This window comes from Austrofundulus limnaeus, unplaced genomic scaffold, assembly GCF_001266775.1.
Source record: "Austrofundulus limnaeus strain Quisiro unplaced genomic scaffold, Austrofundulus_limnaeus-1.0 Scaffold0, whole genome shotgun sequence".
Taxonomy (NCBI): Eukaryota; Metazoa; Chordata; class Actinopteri; order Cyprinodontiformes; family Rivulidae; genus Austrofundulus; species Austrofundulus limnaeus.
This window is the reverse complement of record NW_013952402.1, coordinates 1006023-1024102: the sequence shown is the minus strand read 5'-3', so window position 1 is coordinate 1024102 and position 18080 is coordinate 1006023. Positions and strand designations below refer to the sequence as shown.

At 40.7% G+C, this 18080-nt stretch overlaps 1 protein-coding gene across 5 annotated transcripts in view; it reads left to right on the top strand.

Annotated features, from left to right (window-relative positions):
• golga4 (golgin A4) overlaps positions 1 to 18080 on the top strand; it is a 28149-nt gene that overhangs the window by 2106 nt on the left and 7963 nt on the right. The window contains exons 2-18 of one of the 5 annotated variants that reach the window (XM_014005506.1): positions 256 to 333; positions 1656 to 1757; positions 4413 to 4481; positions 5868 to 6194; positions 6292 to 6339; positions 6447 to 6503; positions 6581 to 6679; positions 6879 to 7029; positions 7123 to 7310; positions 8178 to 8261; positions 9882 to 10029; positions 10122 to 10300; positions 10481 to 10579; positions 10959 to 11114; positions 12494 to 16092; positions 16197 to 16318; positions 17636 to 17766. In XM_014005506.1, the coding sequence (XP_013860960.1) occupies positions 256 to 333; positions 1656 to 1757; positions 4413 to 4481; positions 5868 to 6194; positions 6292 to 6339; positions 6447 to 6503; positions 6581 to 6679; positions 6879 to 7029; positions 7123 to 7310; positions 8178 to 8261; positions 9882 to 10029; positions 10122 to 10300; positions 10481 to 10579; positions 10959 to 11114; positions 12494 to 16092; positions 16197 to 16318; positions 17636 to 17766 (5637 nt within the window). Of the gene's footprint in view, positions 1 to 255; positions 334 to 1655; positions 1758 to 4409; positions 4482 to 5867; positions 6195 to 6291; positions 6340 to 6446; positions 6504 to 6580; positions 6680 to 6878; positions 7030 to 7119; positions 7311 to 8177; positions 8262 to 9881; positions 10030 to 10121; positions 10301 to 10480; positions 10580 to 10958; positions 11115 to 12493; positions 16093 to 16196; positions 16319 to 17635; positions 17767 to 18080 lie in introns of all 5 variants that reach the window. The other 4 variants (XM_014005587.1, XM_014005425.1, XM_014005746.1 and 1 more) reach the window with 4 other exon arrangements.

Sequence of the window (18080 nt, the reverse complement as noted above, 5' to 3'; positions counted from 1 at the left end):
TACGAACAAAAGTAAGAGAAATTTAGGATAAGAATACGAACATGTTCTTGCATGAGGCCCATTGTTCCAAGTTTTGGAAATATAAAGATGTTTTCTCTTGACAATTTGTATATGAAGTATATGCATGCCACAGGCACTTTAAGTTTCATTAAAAGTAAAAGAAAAGCATCATTATTTCAATCAAATCAAGTTCTAGATTTTTGTTTTTCCTTTGCCTCAAATAATCTTTTATTTCTTATTAATGTATTTTAATAGGTGGGCGGAGGAGAACGGCGCAGCAGCCAGACCCCTCCTTTTCATCAGGATGGTATGCCCTCACCCAGTGACAGAGAGGTGAGTTTATAACAGATTTAAATTGGTTTGCAMTATAGCTATTGTGTGTGTGCTTGTTCAAACTGCATCCTGCACCTCCCTGCGTACACTCTGATTTTTTTACCCAGATTAATTCTTCTCTCAGTACGTTGTTATATTATTCACCCAATAACGCATCAGGACCTAATGATTAAAATGAAGGGAGAGACAAAAAAMGCTGTAGGATGAAAATGCAAATTGTTTTATTTTATTTTGACACTAAATTAAATCTAAAACAAGCATTAGGTATGACTGCTGAGTATTTTAAACTGTATTGTTGCAATCTTATGCAAGGTTGTAATTTCCTCACAACATATGGACCAGAACAACTTGCTGATATTTAATGTTGCGGAGAAATAAACGTTTGATGCTTTTCTATTTATTTTTTACAGCCCTGCTTATTTTAAAAATGTTATTTAACCAACTGTGTGACTTCTTGTTGAAAACAGCAGGAAATGAAATAGCATTTGTTTTTTTTATGATGGGTAATAAGTGATGCTGAACCATAATTATTCTGGAACAGCTCAGGGGAAAGGGGATTTTTATTTAGCAACGATGCAGAGGCTGTTTTAACAAGAGCTAGGAGTGCAGACTGAGTTTCAGCTTGTGTTTGAATAATTAATGTATCCTCCTTTCAGAGGTTTTTTTTTTCTTTTGTGGTTAGATGTACTCCTGTGGATACGGGCAAGTTTGTGCAGTTGTTTCTTGATAAATGAGAGACTTAAAGATGCATAGATGTACAAACAGTGAATGTAAGCAGYTTTTTAGTGCATCTTTTGCAAAACTTGAATATGGAAGAGTTTTGAGTTTACACTTTGTTGTTAAAATATAGACATGATCATACTCATACTTTCAGTATACAAATTTCTGCTGACATTGCAGCATCTTTTTTTCCCATCCCACAAAGTTGTAACACTTTGACATATTCACTTTGAGTGCTTTTAATCACCTGAAGCAGATTTGACCCATTTTCTTTAAATCACAAAAGCTAGATAAAGAGATGTCAAACTGTTATTCAAATCATCGATGTTAAGGAAGTGTTTCACTTTTTCAGCTTTTCTTATTTTTCTTCCAGTTCATGTTGTGTCTCTCACTCCTTCTCACTTTAAACCTTTTTCTTCTTCATCCATGTCAGTCGCCCAGCTGAGCACCGGACAGGCTGGTTAGACGCTGCGCTCCCCGCCCCCACCCCTCACTCTCYGCACTATTTCACTCTCATGGTGTTGATTTTTTTCTCATTGCTCTCTGTGTCCCTCTCCTTTCCCCCACCTTTCGCCCCACCACCGCACTGACGGGGGGGTCAGATGCTGGCTGGGATGATAGCAGAGCCCGCTTTTCTCTCTGAGTATACTATCTTTGCTCTGGACCATTCAAAACGACCCAAAACGGCTCAGGTAGCCAGTGTGGTGAGTTTGTCCTCACTTCCTGCCTCTTCTTTCTCGTCGTCCTCCTTTTCCTCTTCCTCCTCCTGTCCTGTTCCTTCCTCCCATCTTCTGCGCGTTTTTTTGGGGGGGGATTTGTAGAGGACTGTGGCCCAAGTAGGGACAGCTTGTTTCCTGATCTGTCTCCTGTTTGCATCGGATTGAAGAAGGCATCTCAATGTAGGCTAACCCTGCATCTAACTGAAGATGTGGTGTAGATCGTGAGATCAAATCTTCTGTGCTTTTCTGCCCTGTGTTGGTTTATTGTCCCACCTTTGTTATTAAGCCTGTCAAAGAACTGGGTAGRCTTAGTTGCTTGCTTTATAGACCTTAAGACCCCTGTTATGTTGCCCGGTGACCTTTGTCCCTTCTCCCAACATGTCTGTTTATTTGGAGAGTTGATACTTTATGCACGTTTAGTCTTTTTTGCAGAGTTTAAATGTTCAGTTTGTTGTAAACTTCTCCAATTAAACAAACAGACCAGAACAGCTTTGTAAATATCCCTGCAGCTCTCCAAAACTTGACAATATGTCTTTCYTTGTCTGTGAATAAAGCATAAAACACTTGCAACACTTTACAACCTAATCAACATTTTTCATGGCACGCAACACGTCTTCACAAAATCAAAACGTTTGTGCTACACAAGTTAACACAAATCAAACCCCTTTTGATTTATCTCATTGAAAGGTATCAGTCAAAACTTGGATGAATYTTTTGATGAGTTTGAAACATTTAACTGGTACTAAAAACACATGTAACTGATCTCTAACATCACTTATCAGAAACTTGAATTTCTTGTGTTTAACTAGCTTGTAATTAACAAAGTGGGCACTAACGCTGGTAAATACCTGCTAGTAAAGAACATATTTCAGTTTTTGACATTAAGTCCATGTCTGGTTTGGTCACATCACTGCTGTATTTCAGTGTAAACAAAGCTCTSTGAAGATTTTAAATACACTAACCTCACTCCTTTGTAACAACTAAGGCAAAAATGTCATTAATTCKYAAAATCTTTTCAGGACCCCACCTTGATTTTTCGGGACCCCACTTTGGGTTTCAACCCCAACTTTGGGAAACACTGCCGTAGGACACMTGTCCCCCTAGGACACGTATCCCCCTAGGACACGTTTCGCCTAGGACACGTATGGGCCCTAGGACACAACAAAAACACCATAAATCTTTAGAAATCAAATGTACATTTACCCACTAATATCAGGGCTGAAACTCTTGGTTGACAGCACTAATAGTTGAGGGCGGGGGGTAAGTGTCCCAATGTGGGGTGGGGGGTGGGGCAAATGTCCTAGAACCCTTGGTAATAACTACAAACATCCCAAGTTCATCCCATTATCATGTTCTAACAACATTATGTCCTCACATAATGTTGATGTCTGAATCTTCCCACATAAATCCCATCAATTATTTTACTAAAGGTTTTTTTTTCTTTCTTTCTTTTTGACTGTTTTAGGTGTAGAAACGTGGATTTCTTGTCTTGTTTTGTATCTGTGGATCATAGTACTGGATTCAAAACTGCCTCAAATTTTTGTTTTTCCTTTGAGTATTTTGATGTCGTGTTTTGTTGTTGGAGCTTATACTGGAGAAATGGACAACACTTGGTTTTCTGCATGACATTTTTATATTTTTATATATAGTCTTGAACCTGAGCATAAATAAATGGGCAGCAAAGAAAGTGTTTGGATCAAGTAGTAAATGATCAACYGTGGAAAACAAAATAAAATAAAAGATGTTCTAAAAAGGTTATAGAAATAATCTGGTTATTAGATGTAGCCTGCAGAGCTTTTCATTTGAAGAATATATATATATTTTTTTTATTATTAACTTTCTATAAATCAGTTTGGTTTGCTTTTTCTAAATAAAAACTTTAGGCCTGCGCTGATTAGATTTTTGTGTATTGCTCATAAAACAATTTTATCAGTCTACTGAACAGAAACACCACATTGTACCTTTTGATCCCTGGTAATTCAGATACTCTCAAAAGGTTAACAAGCTGGAAAACTGTTTTTTTTCGTGAAAATCTCTGCCCCTATAAATTCTCAGCCTCGGACAATAAAACTGGAAAAATTGTGCTTCTTTGTGTCTTTAAAATGTCACAAGGCGTAACGACGGTTCCTCAGGAAAGAAATTCAAAGTTAACATGAGTTAATGATTTACTCTGTAACCCAGAGGAAGGAGGAAGTTGGAGCTTGACAAGTCAGGAGAAGACTTTCTTTTTCTGATCCTGTTGATAAAATGTCAACTAAACCAAGTCGGCTGCTAAATGTTGACGTAATTTACGTGTAACTTCTTGTAATACAGCTTCACACAGCATCTTTAATCCAAAAAAACCAGCTGTGCTGCTTGAGTGTAACTCTGTCTGCCCGACCTCATGGCTGTTCTCTACAGTAACATTTTAACCCTTTTTTGTTTTTTTAATAGAGATGCCTTCTGTTATGTATTTAACCCCTCTGTTTTTCCAATTTGCATGAGGGTACCCATTGCCCCTGCATTGCTCCCAGCAATACTAATATTGCTCCCTCCAGAGAAATCAGGGAGAGCCATGCTGGGTGTGGATGACTAACTGGCTCAGGAACAGGTTCATCAGCACAGCTTTTCTTTGTCTCATCAAGTGTTTTTATTCAGCAGAGCACCTCCAAAGGACCTGCGAGGTCTCCCAGAGGCAGCATCAATGGGGACGGTACCTCTTCTCCTCAAGTACGTTTAACACATCCTTTGTGAGCCGTTTAAACAGGACTGTCAAACTCAGTTACACAAGAGGGACAAAATTCAAAACTTGGTCCAAGCCAAGGCCCAATCTGTCAATATTTATTGAAGGAATATTATCCTTCTACAAATTCCTTTTTTCCAAAGTATATTATATGTACAACATACATGGTAAATGGTAAATAGTACTGAACTTATAGAGTGCTTTTCAAGTCCCTCTGGACCCCAAAGCGCTTTACACCAACAGACATTCACCCATTCACACTCACATTCACACACTGATGATGGCAAACTACACTGTAGCCACAGCTGCCCTGGGGCACACTGACAGAAGCGAGGCTGCCATGCACCGGCACCACCGGACCCTCTGACCACCATCAGTAGGCAAGGTGGGTGAAGTGTCTTGCCCAAGGACACAATGACTGAAACGGCTGGACGGGGGATCGAACCAGCGACCTTCCGGTTCCAGGATGACTCCCCTAATCACTCCGCCACAGCCGCCCCMCACATACATACTCTAACAAAGAAAAAAAAATATTTATTTAATTGACTATTTCATAGAGATTTTATCACAATCCAGCAAATCATTAAAAAAAACCTTACAGGAAATCCAGTTATTTTACTTTAAAAATAGAAGAGAATAGAGTTGAAGTCGACTGCTGTCAAGAAAATGTTGCAGTGATGCAAAGCATGTTGATATTTCTAATTTTCATTTAAAATAGAGCTGGGCAGTATACTGTTTCGTACCAAAAATCCAGTGATTCCGATGCTTTTATTGACTGACGTTAAAAAAAATTCATGATTTCGTCATCGCTGAATGTAGCATACACCTCTTCAGTGACGTGCACAGATAGATTTAATGCGTAACATAAGTGTGTGGTAACGTTAATGTGCTTCTATTGTGAAAAGCCTGGGAGGAAGTGGTTCTGTGTTGGGTGAGTTGACTGGTACAGGAGGATGTTGTCCTGTTAAGCTTTATTAAATAACACAAAACGATAAACCCAATAATGATCTTTGCTCGACCCTCCTCCTTTACAACCGTACCAAAATGCATGACTGCTGTCTACAACCAGGCAAAGAAGAAAAGACATGTAGAGGAGGGAAACAGCGACACAGACAGTCTTCAGCTGAGTGGTTTGCAAATCAATAAGCAACATTTGTACGTTTTTATTATCAGCTGAGCTGTGATGAAAAGAAAAATGGTCAAATATCGTGATACCAATATAATTGTTGAAAATACCGTGGTGTAAAATTTGGGTCATACCGCCCAGCACTAATTTACAATATTACATTTGAGACCGAATAAAGGGCCTTGAGTTTGACACATGATTTAAAGTGTCTCACATTTTTTGAAAGATTTTTTTATGCCGTTATCAGAGAGAGGAGTCCCAGTCGTTCACTCAGAAACTTCAGCTGAAAGTTCCCTCCATGGAGTCGCTGATTCGCAGTGGAGCGAGTCGGGCGGAGACCCTCTTCCGCTCCTCCTCAAAGGAAAACCTGGTCCGAAGTGCTTCCCGTGAGTCGCTGACGCCTTTGGGAGAGAACGAGTCTCCCGCGGCTCCGGCGTACGACCCGCCGTCTGATATCGAGAGCGAAGCCGAGGAGCAACCAGGAAGTGCGGAGTCGCTTTCTAAAGAGCAGCTGCTGCACCGACTGCTTCAAGTGGAGAGGAGTCTGGGGAAGTACAGGGGGAAGTACTCCGAGGTGAGGTACTCAAAGAGAAAAGGTCATTAGTAGATTAAATTCACAAATTGTTTAGTGAAAAACTTTGATATTTGTGTTTCTTTCTGTATGTGTGCAGCTGGTTACCGCGTATCGAACAGTACAACGAGAAAAAGAGAAAACGCAGGTAATTTCAGCTGTTTTTTATTTTTATTTTTTTTCCCTTCAAGATGGTAAAACATCATTTTCATGCATTTTTAAAATCTTAAATGTTTCTTTCTTTCGTCTACTCAGGCCATCCTCAGTCAAAGTCAAGATAAATCTCTTCGCAGGATCGGAGAGCTCCGTGAGGTGATTATGCTTCACAGTATAAAAGTCAGCATCTATTTCTAATATCTATTTTTAATAAAATACTTAATACTATGCAGGAGCTTCAAATGGACCAACAAGCCAAGAAACATCTTCAGGATGAGTTTGATGCAGCCCTGGAGGAGAAGGACCAGATGATCACTGTTCTCCAAACACAGGTGCGTGTCCCCTTAAAGTTTAGCTTTGTTAAAAACCACTGGAGTTCAGCTATTCATCCTTTGCCTAAACTACCCAAATCATAATCATAAATGTAAAGTTGTTTTTTTGACCCCATACTTTTGGAAGGATATGAATGCCAATTTTGAAACCAAATTAATCAACTAATAAAGGAGAATAATTGTTTCCTTTCTCAAAAAGGTGGCTCTGTTAAAGAAGCGAGTCAAAGGGGTCTCTGATGGTTCGCTCCTCCCGGAGGGTGAAGTTCCTCAGTCTGAGGTGGCTCAAGAATCTTTGTCTGCTGTCCAGAGTCCAATTAAAGAGCAAGGACTGGAACCTGAAGGCACAGAAGGCAAGCAAAATAGTTTTACACCCTTATATAAAAGTCCTCTTAAGTTTACATAAATGTATTTAACCCGCCGCATTCCCTTTCTCTGGACAGCAGAGGGCAACAGTGATCCAGCCAAACTAATAGAGGGTCTGCAGAAGAGGGTGAAAAGGCAAGAGAACCTGCTGCTGAAGTGCAAAGAAATGATGCGGACCCACAAGGAGCAGAGCGCACAGCTGAGCAGTGAGAACGAAACTCTGCAGGAGCAGCTGCAGGAGAGACTGCAGGAGCTGGAGAAGATGAAGGTGCCTGAAGTCTGTTTTTAGGTCTTATTGAAAGATTTTCTAGTTGGGTTTGTTTAAAACACCTCAGGCTGTGAGCACAGTCCRAATATCTCTAGTCTTTTCTTTTAGATAAACACTCTGGAATTTTAGCTTGCAGAAAACTCTTGTTATAAAGAGGTTTGATTAAAACGAGGGAGGGCCGAGCCCACCAGTGTGCTTAGGGCAATTAAAGTCGTTACGGTTCGCTGATAATGCGACTCCATTATCTCTGTGACACAGAGGATGGCTGTGGTTCCCAGTGTCCAAACATCCACATTCCCTGGCCGGGCTCCATAAGGAGGGTTCATGTCATGTCAGCCTGACAGAACCGGATCATTGTTTTCATTGAACTCAAAACATTTTGCTTCAGTGGTATGTTTGGCTCGAGTGGCTCGTCCATCGCCCTCTCTGATGTTTTGCAGCGTGGGATGGCGACAGCTTGCTGCTGTAAATCTGTCATAACAGATAGCAATGAAACATCATTTTATGTTGTTTATTGCTGTGAGTTTTATCTTTAATCTGCACTTTGTTCTGGAAAATTTAGCACTTCTAAGCCAGGCTTTTTAAAGCACCGTATAATGTAAAAATCATTCCAGCTTCCTGAGTCACAATTTCTGAAAGCACTGCAATGAAACTGGGCTGTAATTGGCTTTATTTATTGATTTAGCTGGGGTGGGGTCATTTGCTTCATGGGAGAAACATCCTGATGCAGAAAACATCTCATTTTGAAGTTCAGTGACCAAAACATTAACAGGAAATAGAAAATCACATGCGTTATGAATATACTGTATTTTATTCCTGTTAGACACATGATTACATTAAACTCTGTCAAATGTTTTCTGTTCACAGGAGCTGCACACAACAGAAAAGACTAAGTTGATCACTCAGCTGCGGGACGCCAAGAATCTTATTGAACAACTGGAGCAGGATAAGGTCCGTTAAAGCTTTTTTCACTTTTGTCACATTAGATTTAAAGGGGACCTATAATGCATAATTCACTTTTTTTTTACGTTTTTATCAGAATCAGTTTTATTGCCATTGTCAATGAACAGAATTCACAGACTAGGAATTTGTTTCAGTGTAAAGGTGCAATAAGTATAAAATATAACAAGTAAAGAAAATACATAAGATAAAGGAAAAATATAATAAAATATATAACACGTATGTACACCAGTTCAATACAGTAATCAGAGCAGACAATATAGTTGGAGTAGTGCAGTTAGATCCAGTGATAAGTGACCATGCTTCATGCATATGCTTCAATTTGGGTTTGTACTACTTCTAAAAACACTCCAGGTGCCAAAAAAAATACTCCCTGCCTTACATTTTTGGCAAAATGTACGGTAAATATTTTGTCAGTGTCAGCAGAATGAACTGTTTCAAAAACGTGCGGACTGTTGCGTCACAATCCGGATAGCATAGCAATGCCTAAGATGAGCCCAGCCCCTCACCTGGTAACCCAAGTGGAGACTCCGCCCACTTCTTTACAGTACGACCACATTTGTTCTGTTTTAACAACAGTCACAGAGAACAGAGATGCGTGGCTTGATTTCGGGGGGTTATTTTTGGACCCCCACCCCACAACGCCGGCCTCCGGAAGCGGCAATGGACGAGCATTGGCCTCCCCGTCACCTAGTGGTGGGCAGCACTAATCTAAAAATTTGTTGCACTAACCCTAAAGCACTAAATTTAATATTTAGGTCCCCCAATTCTAAAGCACTAACACACTTAAAAATTTAGCAAAAGCCAGTTCTAACGCACTAAAAACCCATCTGGCCCATGGAACATTCCTCCGAATCAACATAAGACAATATTTTCTGTGTGCAAAGTATTGTTAGTATTTCTTCTCGTGTAGTGGTTCCCAAAGTTGGGGTCAGGACCTCTTTGTTGGTCACAAAGCATCATGTGAGGGTCCCCAGATGACTTCCAGACATCAATTTAAATGCAAAATATATGCTAATGGAATATTTTAATCATGACTATTGCAATTTTTAAAATAATTATAAATGAATAAAAATTAGTTTAATAGTTACTAAGTTTGTTTATAGTTACTATTCCCATGTTTAACAGAGTTATTAGCAAAGTTTACATATGTAAACAAGTAATTCATGGGATCACGAGTGTCTGCAACTGTTACTTTGTGGGCTGGAAGCAAAAATGTTTGAAGACCCGTCTACTACGGTTGTACCATTGTGCATCTGCTTGTATTAGGCATTTTCATATAATCTGAAGTGCTAACATAAACTGTGTTGGGAGGGCAGGGCTAACGTAAACAAAGGGGTAGGTGGGCGGAGCCAACAGCTGCTTATTTGCTTAAACAGGTCATTCTGAAAGGAGCTCAGAACAGGCAGAACTGACCAGGTGAAATCTCATCATCTGAGACTCATTTAGTGAGTTAAATCAGATGTTCTGTATAGCCCACAGATGTATCCTAACTTGTTCAAGGAACCATAGTAGGTGCTGTTTAAGGTTCACTTGGTTATTTTCCTTCATTGAGTGAAGAAACCAAACACTTTGAACTCTCACTGAATATTTTTTAATTATTTTTTATAGGGAATGGTCATTGCTGAGACAAAGCGGCAGATGCACGAGACYTTGGAAATGAAAGAGGAGGAGATCGCACAGCTGCGCTCCAGGCTCCAGCTGGTTACCACTCGGAAAGAAGAACTGCAGGAGCTGAAAGAAAAGGCTGAGAAATCAGGTGAGCGCAATCAACGTCTGAAAGTGCGTGGGAGCTGGGGGGGTGAGGGGAGACGYTCCTGACGGTGATGTGCTCTGTTTGTTTGTTTGAAGCTTTTGAGGAGCTGGAGCGGGCTCTGGGTGTAGCTCAGAAAGCAGAGGAGGCCAGGAAACAGCTGCAGGTTCAGCTGGAGGAGCAAGTGAAAGAAGTTGAAAGGGCCGGTGAAGAGGAGAGGAAGAGTCTTCAGCAGGAGCTCACACGTGTCAAACAGGAAGTTGTCACCATCATGAAGGTTAGAAACTTTTTTTAAGAAATCATTGGCACAATAAATAAAATTTAAATATAGCATTCATTTAAATGATGTCAAAGTTATGAGGGTCAGTAAAAGACTAACCTACATTCTGACACTGTGTACTTTTGGTTTTCATAATTTAACGTGTGGATTTTGACTTTTTTAATCTCTTATTATTAGAAATCATCAGAGGAAACTGTGGCCAATTTGGAAAAGACTCACAGTGAAGAATTAGCTGCTAAAGAAAAGGAGTTAAAAGACAAAATCAGCAAAGCAGTGGTATGTTTATGCTCCTTTATATGTTGATGTCAATTTATTTATGTTGCACATAAAAACAACATGAGTAGACTAAAGGGCTTCACAATTCAGCCAAATTAATGAATAGTGATTGGAGTTAATTAATTAAGTCTGGTTTATAGGCAGACAAACCTGGATGTCATCAGCAATGAAAGGAATCTTATATTTACTAAAGATGGACCCCAGAGACAACATGTAAAAATTAAAAAGCAGAGGGCCTAGAATAGAGCCTTGAGGGACCCCACAAGTCAGAGGCGTATTTTCCTAAGTGAACAGAAAAAAAAAATTATTTTTATATTTGCTGTATAAATTTAAACAGCCTAACTTGCATTATCATATTTTTAACTGATTTGCTGTTCAGGAGCAATGCAAAGAGGAGTTTGCGCAGATTTCGAAGGAGCGAGAGCAACAAGCGACTCTCGCTCTGGAGGATGCAGAGCTGCAGAAGACGGCTGTAAGAACAGAAGCTGATAATAAGATTAAAGAGATGCAGCTGGAGCTGGAGACCGCAAAGACTGTGAGTTTTTTTTATTTTTGAAACTCGTTTTCTAAAAATGTAGTTCACTGCTAGCAAAAATAAATTGAAAACTTGTGCATTAATTAGCTAATTTAGCACAAATTAAGGAAAATATGATTCTATTCATTCTATTGGATGTCAGGAAAACAGAAGGATGGAGTGTTTTGTGGTTTTTCACCCTTTTTAAAGCATTTGATTGTACTAGAGCGGTTTGTTGGAAAATATAACTAGAGAAATTGCATTTCCCACGAAAATGCTAGTGTGAATGCTTCATGCTGAAAACTTAAGCTGAAAGCTGCTGAAATTGAGCTGAAAATATTTAATAACAAAATTGATCTCACTTTGAAAAGCTAAAGGCATAAAGCCTAACTTTGCAGAAAAACAGTAAAAAGAAACYCAAATCTAGTTGAAAACAAAACAGAAAACAGCTAAAAGCTAAAATACGAAAGCTGAATATAGCTGAAAGCATCTGTAAGAAGCATAAATAGCAGAAATTAGCAGAAAAAATACAAAGTAGAAAACATAAGAATAACAAAGAAGCAGATCTAAAGCTGAAAAACAATTTTAAAAAGCTAAAATTAGCATAAAAAGCTAAAACAGCTACAAGTTGTAATTAACACCCAGATAGTGAAAGTTGTGTAGAAAAAAGTTTAAATTAGCATAAAAGCACAAAAAAGTCTCAATTTGTAGTAAATGGCCAAAACAGGTGAAATTTTCTGAAAAACAGCTAAAATGTAGCTAGATTTTTTTTAAATTAGCATAAAGAAGCATAAGGAGCTCATGTTTGCTGAACTTAGCAGCAATAAGTTGTAATAGCTACAAAAACTGTGTATTTAGCTTAAAACAGCAAACTTTAGCTAATAACAGCTGAACTTTAGCTAAAATTGCAGAAGATAGCTGAGTGTAGAAAAAAAGCATCTGTAAGAAGCATAAATAGTACAAAGTAGGAGAAAAATGGTGAAAAAGGCGGAAGAATAGCAGAATCAGAATCTTAACTGAAATAGCAGGAAAAAAGCTAAAATTGACAAACAAAGTAGCTGAAATTAGCACAAGAAAGTGAAAAAGACCAGAACAGAACAAAATGTTTAAGCTGTAAAGATTTAGAAACATTTTGAAGGGTTTTTAGGATGTTGGACAGCTCCATTCATTTTCAATGGGGAAAAAAGTGGCTGAAAAAGTCAAATAGCTGAAATACCAAAAATCATAGCTCCCTTGGCATAAATGAGCTGAACGTTTTTGATATATGAATTGTTGAAATAGCACAAAAATTGTGGAATGAGTAAGATGCTGAAAAACGTACGGAAGAAAAAATGATCAATTAACTTGTTTTTGCTTTTCCCAGTTTGCATTAAAGTAAAACCTGTTTTTTGCGCTTACAGAGGATTTTGGAGCTGGAGAGCTCTGTGGACAAGATCTCACCAGGTGAATCCAGTCCCTCTGATGAACTGTCCTCTCAGCTGGACGAGCTAAAGAATCAACACAAAGAGCAAATCGCTACATTAGAACAAAAACATCAGGAGCAGCTGGAAAAGCACAAGAACACTCTGACCCAGGAGCATAACTCTGCCGTCGAGGAACTCGAGACAAAACACAAAGTTGAACTGGAGAACCTTCTGAAAGAGAGAGAGCTGCAATTCCAGACTCACGTCGAAGACATGAACCAGAAGACTTTGGAGAAACTGGATGCGAAGCAGGCAGAACTGGAGGCACTTTTGTCCGAACTTTCGGAGGTTCTGAATAACAAACGGCTTCTGGAGGAGAAGCTGGCGGCGGCCGAGGAGACGACCAGGAATGCTCGAGAGGAATACGAAAGAAAGGTTCAAGATCAGATGTCGAAGCACAGCGTTGAGCTTGAAAATGTCAAACACGACCACGAAAAGTCACTTGGCGGGGTGGAAAAAACTCTGAAGCAGGAGCTCAATGCACTAAAAATTGTACTGAAGGAGAAGGAAAAAGAGATTGAACAACTTCTCCTTAAAGAAAAAACACTACAAGAGGAATCAAATTCCACTGCAAAAAACTTACAAATCAAGGTGAAGGAATTGGAAGATCTACAACAGAGTTTGTTACGTGCCCAGCAAGAAAACGAGAGCCTCAAAACATCTAATGCAGAGTCTAGTAAGGTCTCAGAGGTTCTGGATCAGTGCAGGAGAGAGCTGACGGATTTGAAGCAGCAGCTGGATGTAGCAAACAATGATTGTCAACAAAAAGAGAAGTCGCTACGAGAAGTAGAACAAGAGTTACAGGAAACCAAAAAGGAGCTGTCTGAGAAGGAGAAGACACTTACAGAGGAGCTGGACAGAAACTTGGAGGAGCAAAAGCGTCTCAAGAAACAGCTGGATGATAATAAGGCCGACTACGAGAAGAAGTTGAAAAACACTACGGCTGAGATGGAAGCCAGGCTGAAAACCCAGGAAACAAAAATGGAGAAGTTCAAGCAGAAGGCCAAAGAAATGCAGGAGAACTTTAAGAAAAAGCTCCAGAAGAACGAAGAGAACGCAAAGAAGGAGCTCGCCAAGAAGGAGCTGGAGCTTCAACAGAAGGAGCAGCAAGTTCAGGAGAAAATCTTAGAAATGGCTCAGAAGAGTTCCCAGGACCTCAGCGCCGTGTCGGAGCTGCAGGCCAACCACAAGGAAGAGCTGGAGAAGCTGCGCYCCGCTCAGAAGCACGAGGCCGAGGAGCTGGCGCGTCGCTGGCAGGAGAAGCTGGCTCAGCAGGAGGAAGAGCTGACGGAGAAACATTCCCTCGCGCTACAGGAGAGGAGTCAGGAGCTGGAGGAAGCGTCGCTGCAGCTGAACAGCAGCAGAGAGGAGAACGAACAAGCACGGCGGGAATTAAAACACATCCAGGAGGAATTGGCAATCCGCGAAACCACCGTGCAGAAGCTGCAGGAAGAGCTCAACGAAGCAGCGGTCAAGCTCGAAACTTCATCTCGGGGTGAAGCGTTGCTCAAAGAGCAGGTGGAGTCGGCAGAGAGAAACCTCAACCAGGCGCTGAACGAGAGAAACGCTCTCCAGGACGAGCTGAAAACATCAGAGGAAAGAAGCAGCGAGAGCATAAATACTTTGTCAGATAAGTTGAAGGAAACAGAAAACCAGCTCGAAGCGTTGAAAAGTTCCAGGCTTCGGGAAACCGAGGCCTTGGAGAGCAAGTTTAAGGAAACTTCCATTCAGCAACAAGCCAAGGAAGAGGCGTTCCAGCAGCAATTACATACCATCATCAGCAGAACGGACCATTACTGTCAGGAGGTTCGGTATGAATTAGAGCGCACTTCTGACGACTTCCAGCAGCGGGTAGAATGTCGAATGAAAGAGCTGAACGATAGGCTACAGTGTAGTCAGGAGAACGTCGGGCGTCTCAGAGACATTTTCCCTACTAAAGTAGGCCGAGTTTGCACTTTGGAGGAGACTCTTCGCCAGCACACCGAGGAGAACAAGAATCTATGCATTTCATTAGAACAGATGACCGCTCAGGTAAACGCTCACGTGGAGCACATCGAAGCCTTAAAACTCGAGAAGGAGAGTCTTTCTCGGCACATCGACGAACACGGTCGGAAAACGGCGGAGCTGGGCGCAGCTTTGGAAACAAACGAGCTGCGCGCGGTCGACTTGGAGAGCACGGTCGCAGACTTGAAAACCCAGCTAGAGTGTAGCGTAAAAGACAAGGAGGAAGCCATAAATCAGCTGAAGCAGCAGCAGGAGGAGGAAAGACAACGGATGAAAGAGAGCGTTGAGAGATTAGAGCAGGAAAAGAAGAGCAGTTCAGAGTCTATTAAGTCTCTGCGGGCGAGGCTGGAGGAGCTGCAGGAGGAGATCTCGGAGAAGAACGAAGCCCTGCAGAGGTTGTCTGCAAGCGTCGACAATCAGTCCATCAGCAAGTCCGAGATGGACCAGGTGTTGAGTGAAAAAGAGCAGAAGGTCAGCGACCTCACTCAGGAGCTCCACGGCTGCGTGGGTCGAGTGGGCGAGCTCCAGGAGCAGTTGGCCTTAAAGACGAGAGAGTGCGAGCAGCTCGCCTCCGACCTCGAGCAGCAACGGGACGTCAGGGAGAGCGAGAAGAGGGAGCTGGTGGAGCAGCTCCGGCAGTGCGCTCAGAACGGCAGTTTGGAGCAGGAGATGGCGGAGAAGCTGCGCTCGCTCCAGGAAGAAAACCAAAAGTGCAAACACGCGCTGGAGAGTCAGCAGGAGGAATTTGAGCGGGCGAAGGGTGAGATCATCAGGAGGAAGGAGGAGAGCCTGAAGGAAACCGAGGAGAGGTTATCAGCGGAGAGCGCTCGGAAAGTGTCCGAGCTGAAGAAGAAGGCTGAGCAGAAGATTGGTCAGATTAAAAAACAGCTGACCGCACAGCTGGAGGAGAAAGAGCAGACGGTTAAGGCTCTTCAGAACGACGAAGCTTCGGCCAAAAACCAAATGGAAGCATTGGAAGAGAAAACACGAACTCTCGAAGAGGCTCTCATCACGGTCAAAGAGGAGCAGGAGAAAAAACTCCAAGAGATTCTGAGTAACGAGAAGCTTGAGAAAGAGACGTCTTTAGAGGAGCTGAGGGTCAAGCTTCACAGAGAGCAACAGGAAGAGCTGCTCCAAGTCCAGGCAAAGCTAAAAGAAGCAGAGGAGCAGATCGAAAAGCTCCTCGCAGAAATTAATAATCTGAAAGAGGAAATCCAAGAGAAGGACGTCCGGATCGCTCAGCATCAGGCGGAGGCCGCCCAGAGCTRGCCACACGCCGAGGTGAAGGTGGAACGTAGCAGCTTGCAGCAAACCACAAGTGTGATGGTAAACCACTCTCCAACGCAGGAGGAGGAGGAGAAGTCTTTGCAAARGCTCAAAGGTCAACTCAGCCAGATGAAAAACGAAAAGGAGAAAATCCAGAAGGACTTCACGAGTTTACAGAAAGACATGCGCTCGCTCAGGAAGGAGCACGAGCACGACCTGGAGTGCATCAAGAAAGAGCTGCTGGAGGAGAGCGAGAAAAGGATGAAGTGAGTTCAGCTCCAGGAAATACAAATAATTAAAAATAGGTGAAGCTGRTGTGATGTATGTAAATATTTTCCCGTATCGTCACCATGTGGGTCTGCTCTTATAGGCTGGAGCTGGAAGATGCAGCAATGAAGCACAACTCTACTATAAAGCAGTTAATGAGGGAGTTCAACACACAGATGGCTCTGAAGGAGCAGGAGCTCGAGACATCCGTGAAGGAGACCATTGGTGAGAGAGAGAAACAAAATGACAAGATTTATGAAAACAAAATYAGAAATGGCTTTTCTGTTGTGGTCATATTATTTCAGTGCCCTAAAATAGCAAATAATCAAATAAACCTGATGTTCCTTTACAACCGTATTATGAGAAGACTGTAACAAGACATTTATTTTTTTAAATTTGTTTGCTATCTTGATCTACTTTGTTGAAGTCTGGGGTAAAGAGTGCAAAACAATCACAAATTCTATTTTTATTTTACAGAAAAGAGCTGTAAGAATTATCACCAGAAAACATTAGTCAACCATCGAATATATTATTTTGTAAATTGAAATTATTAAAATTTTATGAGTTAGTTGATTATAATATCATAAAGGCTCATAAAGAAWTTTTACCTTTAAAACATCCAGTTATGTTTTGTTAAGAGAAAACATTTATATAATCTTAAGGGACTTGAGATGTTTATAAAACCTAAAATTCGAACAAATTTGAAGGATTGATGTACTTCAGTTCAAGGAATAAGATTGTGGAATAATCTGGAAAGTGATTATAAAAGTGTTGGTTCAGTGTGTTTGTTTAAGAGAATGATTACAARAAGTTTGTTAAAGAAATATGAAGTTGTATAATGCATATCAAAAGCTGTTGTTTGAAAAGGATTAAGTTTTTATTTGGTTTTGTTTCTTATTATTATTATTGAAAATTAATTTGGCAAAAAAGGGGCAGATATAAGATTTTTTCATCTTTCTGCCTCCTTTTATTTTGAGTGTGATTTGTATTATTTTTTATTTTTTGTGTGTGGATAATTTTTTTATTTTTAAATGAAGTGAATAAATTAAACTAAACTTAAGCAATTAACTAGATACTGCATAGCGGGAGCATATATGACCCCTGCACGTACGCAAAGCACTAATTCACCAGAACAGATTTATTGTTTTGGGTGAGTGGGGCTCAGTGGAGGGATAACCCTTCATTGCTAAATGGCAAAAAAATCTGATGCTCCTACGTTGAATAATTTTTTGAGTTATAAGCGTTTTTGTATGTCCAGACACCCCCTTTTTAGATGGAGCCCCCTCCTCAAATATGGGGTCTATTGTAAAACCGTTGGCTGCCACAGTGTAGGTCAGACACATCTACATTCCTACCATATTTTCATGTTGGTCGGTGCAGCTGTTTCCGTGCTGCGGTGGACCAAAAGTCACAAAAAAATAATAAAATAAATAAAATGTTTAAAAAAAACAATATGACCCCTGTTTTGCTTGCGGGGGGACATAATAAACTGATTATTGGATGAACTAAGACACTAATTCTGACTTTTTTTTGTCCTCGCAGCCAAAGCCCAGGCTGTTGAAACGGAGCTCATCCACTGTCATCGTGACGAAGCCAGTCAGCTGAAGAAGGTGATTTCCCAGAAGGAGGATGATTTGCAAAGAACCGTTCAGAAATATGAGCAGGTTATACAGGTATTATTGCAACTTAAGCCTAAAAATAATTATATTTTGAGGCTGAAATYTGTTTTTTTTAGTTGAAGTAGACCTATTCTAGCACAGCAACTGAGGGGGGAAAATTAGGTTGAGCTAATGTTCTGTTTCTTTAATCCATTCTCTAAATTTGGTCTTTTCTTGGAAGCAGAAAATCCTTTTATCTGTCTGGAAAACCAAAAATGAATTTACAAGGGTGTGTGGGGGAGTCTTAAAGGGATCCATGTTTAGTTGTAACATTAGTCTTTATTTAATAAACATATATTTTAACTGTAAAATACAGACTGTAAAAATAC